Here is a 12,923-nt window from a genome sequence, read left to right as displayed (position 1 = left end):
TGAGGAAGGGACAGTTCCTTTCATATAAGGAATAATTTCTATTCGTTTTAAGTTTTAACATCGTTCCTTACTTTCAGTTAAAAAAACTTGTTTTTTTATTTAATTGTAAGTAAATGTACGTCTGGTTTGTAGAACAGACAATGCTCTCAACACCATCTAAATTCATAGAAACAAATTGTTTTTTTTTTTCAACTGTTTAAGCTATAGAAATATCAGGTTCTAAATATTGCTATCCAAAGTGAGGGCTTATGAAGTGAGTTAGAAATTTGTAATCCTCTATTGAAAAAAAGGCTGAATTTAGTGATAAGGTCATACAATTATAAAAGACAATTTGATAGAATTAGAAAGCTCTGAATTTGCCAACTCGACTTTATACAGCCTTCACCATTCGCAAAAGTGACGTAATTTTGTCAATACACTGGAAGGGGGGGGGACAAAGTTGGAGCCAATTTTCCCATATCAAATGAAAATTACAGTGAAAAATAAACCGTATAGTACCATAAAGGCAAAGATATACTAAAGGAAACTGACCTGTTTCTCTGGATGCTTGAATTATGCAGGCTTATCTTAGTTTTGACAAGAGTTTTTTTTTTTTGCAGAAACCAAATACCAGCTGGGGAGACAAACTGGGGTTTGGAGGGAACAGTTGTCCCCCCTCACCATAGTAAATTACGCCCCTGATTCGCAAAATATTAATTTAAGAACACGTATGAAACATTCAATAAATTTAAAATAGGAAAGTTCTTTGAATAGTAGCCTATTTTTTTTTTAAATATTACCGTTAAAATGGAAAGCGAGGTTTGCAGTTGGTTTTGTGTGGCATCAGGTGTTAAGCAGGGTTATGTCCTATCCCCGTTCAAATGGATTATTTTTATGTACTTTGTCCTAAGAAACACCACAAAGGTTATAGGAGAGTATGGTGTCAAATGGGTAGATAAAAATCTCCATGACTTACATTGTGTTTGAGTGTCCTGGATAAAAATATTAGTGAATGAAGGAATTTTTGGAGTTTTATGGATTTTTTGGTGTAAGAGTGGGTTTGAAAATTTGTGTCGGTAAGGCTCTGTCGCTTGGACTAGGAATGGACGAGAAAATTGTGTTAGTTAACGAGAAAGTTGATCAAGTGAATAGCTTCGCTGGCCTTGGTAGTATAGTTAGTAAAGATGGCAAATGCAGTGAAGATATAGAGGCACAGAGGAAGATTTATTTAAATGTTTTTGAGAGGAAGCGTGTAAGGATACTTTTAGGTAACCGTTTTATAGACCATATGTCAAATAACAAGCAGTACGAAAAATGTGATTCGGTCACACTTTCTAGGCACATACTGAAAAAAAGGTTGAGATGACTAGGACGTGTTTTAAAGATGAATGATAACAGATTGCCAAAGATTTTGCTTTTTGGCCACCCATCTAGGGCAAGGGGAAAAGCGGGTTGTTCCCGAATGGGAGGGAACAGGTCAAAAGGAATTATTTCAAGGAAATCGGATCTTCATAGGAGAGGGTACAGAGTGAGGCTTTGAATAGATTAGGACGGAGCAAGCACTGTTGTTTTGGCCTCAGGTGGCTTGGTACTGAATTGAGTTGTTAATAGTAGTAGTATGAACTGGGAATCTAATTTTTGTAGTTATTTGTGGAATAAAAATGACAGATATGTGTATAAAGGTGTATCAAGTATGAAAACTTTGAAAGCTTATAACTTGACTAATGCTGTTTTCCCCAAAAAAATGAAAAGGGAAGACCACCGTTAAAATATATTTCGTGTCTTGTGGTATGTCTATTCCTGCCATAGAATCTAACCATAGTTTCTGCTAGCTTAACTCCGGGGAAAGTTTCAAAGGCTTGTCGAAGGGAATTCTTGTTTACATTTTGGAGAAAGGCAGCTGTAGTGACCACTTTTATTTCTGAACTCTACAAAAAGATTCCATAATTTGATTTTATAATCTTATTTTCTAGCTTTACGAACTAACTGAAGATCCCAAACGAAAAGCGTTTCTCGATGAACTATTTGATTTCATGCAAAAAAGAGGTGAGGAAAGTTTACTCTGTTTTTCAAAAGGCTACAATATCGCACTTAAAAATCCTTAGGCTAATAGCTTCTTTTTCTTTTTTGCTGTTAGTGTTTTACAGAGGCATGGCATGATTTCTTCAAAAGTATGTCAAATGTTTTGAGTATTGTCCCTTAAAGTACAGACAGTGAAAATTAAATTTGATTGTTTGAATTAGTTAATTGGAAACTTATATAACCAAATATATCTTAGAAGATATGAAAAATCAGCCATTATATTTTTAATGAAAGGAACTCCATATTTTTGGTAGTATCGGACGCAAAAAAAAAAATAAAAAATAGAGAATTTTTTTTTGAAAAATCAGTAAAATAAAAGCTAAAAACAGATTTGCCTATTTGTTTTCACGGTTCAACGTGGCAACAATGGAGAAATATTGTATTGCCTCAAAAACTTCGGCTTTGAAACAACCAAAGGAAACCCAAATTTCAAAATTTGAAACAACCAGAAGAAATTTTTAGAAAATCGTGGTATTCAGGCAAGGGCGGATCCAAGATTTTTTTTCGGGGGGGTGTTACTAATTTTTGACTCAGTTTTCGACTAATTTTACTGGTTTCTACCTAGGTTTTACTAATTTTCGACTCGGTCAAAAATTTCGGGGGGGGGGGGGTTCAAACCGGGTAACCCCCCCCCCTGGATACGGCCTTGTATTCAGGTGTAAATATACCTAAATTGGGTTGGGCGGGCGAGGGAAGAATTTTGGTACCGTCAATACTAATGCCGGATAACGGCTGGTAGATTTCTTTCATCGTTATTATATTTTGAACTACAACAGCTCTGATCAAGGTAGAGTGTAAGAAGAGTATGCATAGCTGTGTTGGCCTCAAGCAGTTTGATGACGATGAGTCATTTTTGTTTATCTCTTAAAACAAACCTGCAGCAAGCCAAGCACTTAGCGCAAGAGACTATCATATTACTGGGAAATATCTACCTTGAACTTTATCTAGAATGCAGGGAAAGCAGGCAAGAATTTGTTTCAGAGGAGAAGTGTGAAACTGAAAAACATACAAAAAGCGTTTGGAAATAGCCAACATTATGGAAAAGATAAAGAATTACTGTAAGAATCGGGTGAATCTTGTTTTTGGAAATGTGTGGGGCGAAAACTTCTGCAGACATGCCTGCTAGGACGCTGCAAAAAACACAAGTTTGAACCTGTGAACCCTACAGCGTGAATAGAGATTAAACTGAGGTTTTTTTCAAAATTTTTGAAACTTTTGTAAAAGTGAGGTATTGTATTACTGCATCAAAAAAAATTAATAACCTTGTTAATTATTGATAGAAATTTACGATTTGACAGATTTTGACATCTTCTGGAAAACATATGTTTTTGCTAAGGAAGTAATAAATGGCGACTCACATCCGATTTAGATTTGCTTTCGATTGACGTTTATAGATGATTCAGGCGTGTACGGACACATGACATGGCTTTCTAAATTTAGATTCCAACCCCTTGAGTGCATAGAAGTGCTTTTAATTTGTCCATTGATAATATAGTTAGCCAAAAGTGTGGGGAAAGGAAATTGTTTTTACTCAATGTGAATATATATATATATATATATATATATATATATATATATATATATATATATATATATATATATATATATATATATATATATATATATATATATATATATATATATATATATATATATATATATATATATATATATACATATATATATATATATATACAAAGTTTACGAGCGCTTGTGTGATAAAAAGAAGAAATGTTAGGGCGTAAACCTCCAAAAAATTTTATTTGGTTCTCTTCCTTTTTTTTATAATTATCGCATTTTGGGAAGAAATTTTCTGTTTTGATAGATAAATGAAAAACTACCCAGACAAGGATGTTTTTGAAATAAGCCACTGCACAATTGGTTTGCCGGAATATGGCATTTAAAATACGATTATTTGTTATAATTTTTAGCATAGTTTTGTGCCCACATAAAGCTTCTAAATTTTGGGTTTGACATTTGCTTGTCGCAGTTATCCCTATGATTATACAATGGTGCGTTACAAAGAATTGACAGCTTTCAGAAGTAGCGCAACATCAAGTAGACATTATTATAGTTTGCAAATTCTTCTGCTTCTTTTGTGAAATTAGGATACCACCAATCTTTTAGAGGTTACATTCGTTCAGTTAACGTTACAGTAAATCCTTGATTGTAACTCAAGAAATTGGGTGGCATTTTTAACAACACTAAATATAGGTGGACTAAAACGATTTCGTGATGAAAAAATACGCTGAGAAAACAATAGCCGATTTTTCAATTGAAATCATTATAAGCTAATCTATTGATCACAACATAAACGTCAAGCTCTTGTTGAAAAATAAGACCAATAAATAACTGAGTTGAATTTGATCATGATTAACCTTAACCATGTATATGGTAAGATCAGTTAGGTGTTTAATTGCTGGTATAACCATGAATAGCTATGAATTCTGGACCTGATGACTATCAAGTAATTAATATGCATAGATTTATATTGGAATTATGTAGATTTCTGTTTAGATATCTTTCAGTGTTAAAGATGGAGTAAATTCTTGTTGAGCAAAGCGGTTTGATATCTATTAACATAATAATAGGGGGATTAGTTGAATTTTGAATTATTGATCAGCTACTGATACTTGAGACATGCAAATTTCACTGATTAATACAAACGCCTTTGTCAACCATCGATTCTTGAAGTCACCTCTGCTATAGACGTAGCGTCACGTGTTGGCTCGCTGTTTCATCTCCCTGTCTGGCATTCATTTTAGGAATGTTTTAGTTTGATTTTCCTGTTAACCGGATGGATATTTTTTTTGCTATTTAAATTCCGGTACTTGTGTATTATCCCGAACATGCTCGAGAAGTGAAGTTAGGTTAATAATGGTGAAATATATCAAAATATGATGAAGATATAATACTTTAGAAACAAAATTATTGAAACTACAACAAAGAATTATGGAAAGTAGGAAACCGGAAACACATTGCATTAAATGCCTAACCCCTAACTACCTCTATTTATCAAATATTTGATTAAAATATACGGGCATCGTATTTATCTCACTCAGACTAAACTAATTATAAACGGTTTTTCTCAGATCAATCGGAACAAACTTCTTGAGTGTGTTTGGGATAATGCACAAACACAGAAAATCCTACTGCAGTTTAGTCCCTAAGAACAACTTCGTCATACCTTTAGAAAATAAGTTTCTAGAGGTACGACTTTGAAAGCTTGGTTGTAACCACTGTTGTTAATACAAATAGTGCAGTTCTTGATGTCTTCACTTAAATTATAGCTTTTTTAGTTATTAATTTTGTCTTTTAGCCTCATGAGCTCAAGAACAGGGGTGTCTTTTTTTTGGGGGGGGGGGCAAGGGGGCTATTGTCCTTTAATAATTTGGAGAAGAAAATTATTATATGGCCCATGTCCCTTGACTGTCCAGATATGAACGCCTTCTTGCCCCCCCCCCCACCAGTAAAAATTTGAAGCTACGCCCCTGCTCAAGAATAGTTTTTTCCAGGGGAGGGGGGGGGGCAAGACACTTAAAGAAAGTTGAAAGGTCGGGATTTACAAATGAAGAGAAGTTATGAAACTGTACCAACTTAAATTGGTGACAGTTTATTTTTGCAGTGAAAATTAGTCATAGTAGCGGGCAAATTTACCTGGCGCATCCCAGGGGTCACTATGACAAACTTTAGCAAATAAAATGGAGCCTTGAATTAGTAGTATGAAAAAAACTTAGGATACTCTCAGAGTAACATCGCTCACAGAGCAACAGCAAAGTGAAATTGGAGTACCACTAATCTGGGTTCATGTAGCTTCTTCTTTTTCATTTTACATCGACTTATGAGCTAACAAAGAACGTAGGGATAGGGAAATGTTTACTTTTATTTGATTATTATTTTTATATAATATCACCTATGACAAATTGCTGTTGCTATTTTGTTCCAAAGAAAGTGTTAAAAAAAAGCTAGATATATGTTTTATACGAAAATTCAGGTATTCCTTTTGGATCAGATGACAAAATAGATTCCAACAAACTAAATTAATTTTTAGAAAGCTACCATTGTCATATTAGTCTTTTATTAAGTAGTTCGTGGTTTTCTTGCTTGCTTTTTATTTTACAGAACTTTTGATTTTCAAGGGACTCGTGAAGTTATTTTGCAGCAGTCTGTGTTCGATGCACAAAGTGTCACGATGCGAAAAGGGGCTACAAAAATGGACCAAATTTAAAGCAAATATGAAAATGTTCGATTTCTGCGAAAAAGCAGTCATAGGAAACATATTATTTCAACTTGTTGGCACAATCTCATTTGTTTTTTAATTTGTCGTTATTTCATATAAATTTCTCTGTGATTGTCTACTTTTAGATTGTTTTGTGCAAAAATGGTTTCTGTGCTCATAGTCTTGCACAAAAGGAACGGGTGTATCTCATACCATTTTCGAAAAATAGATTGGAAGAAACGAAAGGCTCCTCTAGCTGGTGTTTATCTGCTGGAAGCAATTATTGGGACAAAAATGTTTCAGTGCCCTAATACAGACTGCATCATAAACAATGAAGCACACAAAATACTGTGGTACACTGACACTGACACGACCCTGAGAAACACATAAGACCAAACACTGTGGATTCGTAGATGGGGTGATAAATGGGGAATTTTAGCAAAGATCACCTGGTGCAAATATCACAAATTATGTAAAAAAGAACTTAGTACCGAGCCTTATCCCTAAAGCTGACAGAAGTAAGCTCAATAATCCTTTAGTTTTTGGCACCACGGTATCACTTCTCTAAAGTTTGCTTCCGATGGTAACCAGGGGTGATTCTCCAGCATTTTTATTGGAGGGACACGAGGGGTCCATATCTGGATAGTCAAAGGGCATGGGATGTATAATATTTTTTCTCCACATTATTGGGAGGGGGTAACTGCCCCCCCCACCCCTTGCCACCCCCAAACGACGCCCCTGATGGTAACAAATATACCGTGCGTTTTGTGTATATTGTATTTTTTTTTTTTTTAAAGTCTTATAGCCTAATATAATCCGCTTTTTAGGTACCCCGATAACACGACTACCAATAATGGCCAAGCACGTACTGGATCTTTATGAACTATACAACTTAGTTGTTGCAAGAGGGGGCCTCGTTGATGTAATAAATAAGAAACTATGGCAAGAAATTATCAAGGGATTGAATCTGCCATCTTCAATCACATCCGCAGCTTTCACCCTTAGAACACAGTAAGTAAGATAAACTAGTTCTGGGACTCACTGGTGGTTTTAATGACCATTGAAGGTATAAGAGTCAAATTCTATTTCAGGAAACCCTGATAGACATCCTTCCAACAAGTGAGTTTATTTATTTCTCTTAAAAAGAAGCTCTAATTAGCACCAAAGGCCAATAGCTGTGAAGTTGTGCTCCACCGTAGAAAATCTGGCTTTTCCAAATAACTTTTAGGATTTTCCATAGAAATAACGTCTTATCTTGTGTTAGAGGATTCATGCAATCGCGTGGGACTGAGACCTGTCTTAGAACCGTTTTTTCCTTTACTTATCTTTTCTACTCAATTTACCATTTTTGTTTCGAGGGTCAGTTCTCTTCCTAATACCAGCACTCCTCCTCCCCCAATATATTATTCGCTGAGCGTATGTATCTCGATCATAATAGGAACTAATGTAAGCGAAATATAAGGGAAAATGGTGCTTATTTTGATTGCACACTCAGGGGTATGTGGGCCCACATTGACGAATAAATTGGGATCTGAAGTGACCAGAAGGTTAAAAACCCCTATAAAAATAAAAATATTTTACTTCTTTTTATCTTCGGTGTCCTGCTCTGTCGAGATGAAAGCCATGCACCTTTAGCGAATATTGAGAGTTATATTCATCAATATTGCGCTGGAATATAATTGGCCGCGGAAGTGTATATAGTATTTTAATTTTGGGGAACTTATCAAATCTCGCACCCCCCCCCCCCCCGAAAAAAGAAATAGTTAAATTATTAGATAAATATAATGAAATACGGGAGAAATGTGTTCTGAACAGTTTATGTGCCTCATTAGACAGATAATGCTTATTTAGTGTTGGATGTTTTAAATTAAACAAGAGCATCTCAATTAATGTTAATTCTTAGTTCTTACAACAGTTTTTTTGTTCCGAAATATGTTTTTTTATTATAAACCTGAAAGAGATGGCACTGCACTATTTACAATGCAAATCATTATAGTTTTCCTAATATTACTTTGTCATTTTAAGCGGCTCCCCTAAAAGGAAAATTTGGAAGGGGTATAGGCAAGCATGTTAAAACACTTCTGTGGGGAGAGGCTCTTACAATATTTTCTGCCAAAAATACTCAATTCTTCCGAACATTACAAAATTTGTGTTTTCCGTGCTTTTTCGTTTATCAAATGCGAGGAGATGCTTGTGAATTTCCAATTTTTGTCCCACATTAGTGGTAGGTATGATTATGAAATACAACGAAATTTTGATATAAATGATGTTTGAATGTTTGAACTCAAGTTTATGCGTCATTTTATTACAGACGTTATTATATCTGCCATATTTAATTTTTAGAATCAGAGTGTAGCTTTCTTTTAATATTTGTAGTGGGATTTTTTAGTATCACTGTATTTGGGTGAAAAAGCCAGTGTGTCGGAATTGAATGATCAGCTAAACCTCTCTTTTATCCAAGTGTTTTATTGCCCGAAACGTTAATTTGGGTTGAATTTGTTTTAAGTTGGTTTAAGCCATTTTGCCACAGGGTCAAACTTTCCTTTCAATTTACTTTTTATTCGACATTCATGTTATTTCTTTTGCAATAGATACGTTTTAAGAATAATTATCTGCACCTGTCCCTAAGACTTAGTTTCATTTCATAGAATTATTCGAAAAAGGTATTTGTGAAGACTTTCCTAACCTTTTAATTTGAAACCTCTCTATTTAGTCTGTTTTTACTTGGCAATCTGATCGATATTTTGTATTCTGTTATGATCTTGACTGATACAATGTGTCATCTGTCAGTCTCAGTATTTAGTTCATCTCGCAGCAACTCTTGTTCGGTTGGGCATCCATTTTGTCTTTTAAGGATAGGCAGAACGAAGTATAACGGTAACTGGGAACAATTATGTCATTTTCGTCAACCTGACTAGGTTCAAACCAAGCAAAGTTCTGATTTCAAAGTGATTAATAGAGACTTAGAGTGGACTTTGGGACGAGATTTTTATACTTCTAGCGATATTAGAGCATGGGGTTCAGGTCCGTATCCTAGAATTGTTCTTTGGTGGTTTTATTTGTTTTGCGGGGAAGGGGAGGTACACAAAAACTTAAAAACCGCATACAAAATTTGCTTGGTATTTGTCATTATTCAGGAAATACTCGAGATGATCCAATTTCCAGTACATGGGTCGAAACCATGTTTTATTTATGAATTAATAAAAATTTTCCGAAAAATAAGTTTTTCAAAGAAAAGTAAAAGCAATTTTAAACTTAAGCTAAACAGATACAAATACCTGTTAAAATTCAGACTCAAAACGACCAGAAATTATTATTAAAGAATAAACGAAACCCGAAACGAACAGAAATTATATAAACAATCATAGCAAAAACATACAACAAGTAATAATATAAATGAATAGATAGATCTTAAAGCGAGTAATGCTTAGATTGAATATGAAAATCAAGCTTAAAACGAAAAAATATTTTCCTATTGAAGTATAAATGAAACTTAAAACAAAATAAATTAAATAAACAATAAATGCAAACAAACATACAATAGATATTAATGTAAATTAATAAATCTTAAAACGAGTGAAACTTAAATTGAATATGCAAATCAAGCTTGAAACGAACAAAAATCACTACAAGCAAGAGTTTGGGTATGACCTCCTTCTCTCACTGTAAAAGTCTAAAACCTACTGCGTCATTGGTGCTTTGCTTAGTATTTTGCCCCAGAGTATAACTTACAACGCCTGTCCCTGGGCCCTGGGGGGTTGTGTCGACCCTGGAGTTTTAATATCTGATGGTTGAACCATTTTTAACAAAATGGTCACCTCAAATTTTTATCGGATGGGTTTATCCATCCGTCTGAAACGAAATAAGGTTTGGTGTGAATGTTTTTCATTGACTACTTTTTCAATATTTTCTGAACAGATTGTCATAGGTCAATGCTTTACATTTGTATTGATTCATTGATTTGAAATAACTTATTTTTTTAAAATGATTAATTAGTTATAAAACGAATTATATTACACATATTATGTTTCTGCAACATGTGTCGACCCCGGAGTTTTTGTTATCTGACCCTTGTTTTTTTTTTTTTTTTTTTACAAAATGGCTACCTGAAAATTTTTATCTGATGTATTTGGCGGGAAAAGGGCGTGAGGGAGAGGCTAGTTGCCCTTCGATCACTTTTGACTCTTAAAAACTGAACTAGAACTTACAATTTCCAATCAAATGAGCCCTCTCTAAAGTTTATACGAGAATTCCTTCCGAAACAGCTATATATGCCCTCGGGTATAACTTATGATTAATTGGTATATATAATTATTATAACTAATGATTCATTAGTTATGAAACGAATTATATTGCAAATATTATGTTTGTACAACATGTGTCGACCCCGGAGTTTTCGCTATCTGACCTTTGAACTTTTTTTTTTTAACAAAATGGCTACCTCAAAATTTTTATCTGATATATTTTGTGGAAAAAGGTCGTGGGGGGGCTAGTTGCCCTTTGATCCCTTTTGACTCTTAAAAGCTGGACTAGAACTTCCAATGTCCAATCAAATGAGCCCTTTCTGAAGTTTATACGAGAATCCCTTCCAAAACAGCTATACACGCCCCCCGGGTATAACCTATGATTAATTAGTATATATAATTATTATAAACAATGATTCATTAGTTATGAAACGAATTATATTACAAATATTATGTTTGTACAACATGTGTCGACCCCGGAGTTTTCGCTATCTGACCTTTGAACTTTTTTTTTTGTTAACAAAATGGCTACTTCAAAATTTTTATCTGATGTATTTTGTGGAAAAAGGGCGTGGGGGGGCTAATTGCCCTTTGGTCACTTTTGACTCTTAAAAGCTGGACTAGAACTTCCAATGTCCAATCAAATGAGCCCTTTCTGAAGTTTATACGAGAATCCCTTCCTGTCCCCGGGCCCTGGGGTGTTTTGTCGACACCAGAGTTTTGTAATATAACGTTTCAACTATTTTTAACAAAATGGTATTTTTAACCCTTGCATATTAAGTACCTCTGGGGGAAAATAATAAAAAAAAATATTGAAGCTATATAAGATTTATTCATTCATTTATGTTTGCACAGGTTATCTTTATGTTTGTAAGATAGTTAATTTTAATTTCTGTTCGTTCGGGGTTTCTTTTATTCTTTAACAGTAATTTCTGGTCTTTTTGAGTTTTAACTATAATAGGAATTAATTTCTGTTGGTCCTGAGTTCAATATGGCTCTTTACTTTTCTTAGGAAACTTATTTTTATGCAAGGTTTTTGTTAATTAATAATAAGAAAAGATTGAAGCCATATGGCCTTTGCTATAGACAACTTAATTACATACCTCTGATAAATCAAACGTGATTTTTTCACGCAACAATGAATGGATCGAAAAAATAGCTTCAAAAGACAGTAGTTAGGCTATTTCATTTGTTGATGCAGAAAGAACAGGATCGTTTTGATTAGACCATTTTTCGGATTTTTTATGCCAAAACAATTTAGAATTCATCGCAAAGTATGTATTTTAACCTTATTTTAAGTATGGCTGTAATTTTAAGTATTTTAGTATTTTCAGTTTGAGAGAATTTCTGGGAGTAATTGAATAGAAAATTCTTTATCTAGCTCTAATTAGTGTATTTTGATTTGTATCCTAACATCCCTTCAAAATTTCTTGAAACTTTTAACTTTCCTCACATACAAAACTTTACCTTATTAAAGTCTTTGGGGGGGGGGCAGGTAGTTGGCACAAAGATGAAAACTTTAGTGTACACAGTAGGAGAGGGGGGAGGGTGAGGTCTTTGAACTATTAAAGAAAAATCTATCTCAAAGTTCTTATCGGACGGGGTTTGAGGAAAAAAGGGCGTGAAGGGGGGGGGGGGCTAGGTGCCCTCCAATCTCTTTTGACTCTTAAAAAGTAAACTAGAACTTTCAATTTCAAATCAAATGATCCCTCTTTGAAGTTATTACGAGCATCCCTTCCATAAGACCCATATATGCCCCCAGGGCATAACTTACAACGCCTGCCCCCGGGCCCTGGTGGGTTGTGTCAACACCGGAATTTTTGTCATATGATCTTTGAGCTATTTTATAAAAATAGCTACCTTAAAATTTTTATTGGATGCATTTGGGAAAAAAGGGTTTGGGAGGGAAGTTGGTTACCCTCCAATATAATTTGACGCTTAAAAAGTGAACTATAACTTTCAATTTCCAATCAAATGAGCCCTCTCTGAAGTTTATACGAGCATTCCTTCCATAAGAACCATATATGCCCCAGGGCATAACTTATAAACCTTGCCCCTGAAGACTGTACGGGGAGTGTCCTGCTCAAACATTTCATTTCCAGAACTTTCAACTACGTTGAACAAAATGGCTATATCAAAATTTTGATTGGATGTGTTTGGGAAAATGGTGGGCGTGGAAGGGGTGTCAGTTGCCTTAGAATCACTTTCGACTATTAAAAAGGGAACTAGTCATTTAAATTTCTAATCGAATGAGCCCTTTTTGAAGTTTCTACGACAACGTTGTCTATACAAAACCTTATATGCCCCCAGGGCGTAACTTACAACCCTTGCTCTGAGGGCTGTGGGGGAGTTGTCATCCTCAAAGACCTAATTTCCAAAACTTAAAACTACGTTTAATA

General features: G+C 34.5%; 1 protein-coding gene across 1 annotated transcript in view; it reads left to right on the top strand.

The window, feature by feature from the left end:
• LOC148939982 (uncharacterized) overlaps positions 1–12,923 on the top strand; it is a 135,909-nt gene that overhangs the window by 98,216 nt on the left and 24,770 nt on the right. The window contains exons 6-7 of the mRNA XM_089106503.1: positions 1,953–2,025; positions 7,108–7,291. Of these exons, the coding sequence (XP_088962629.1) occupies positions 1,953–2,025; positions 7,108–7,291 (257 nt within the window). The remainder of the gene's footprint in view (positions 1–1,952; positions 2,026–7,107; positions 7,292–12,923) is intronic.

Source organism: Artemia sp. Qi Xiang Cuo, chromosome 20, assembly GCF_049724085.1.
Source record: "Artemia sp. Qi Xiang Cuo chromosome 20, ASM4972408v1, whole genome shotgun sequence".
NCBI classification, from domain to species: Eukaryota; Metazoa; Arthropoda; class Branchiopoda; order Anostraca; family Artemiidae; genus Artemia; species Artemia sp. Qi Xiang Cuo.
Note: the sequence above shows the minus strand (reverse complement) of the source record. Positions and strands in the feature narration are given on the sequence as shown.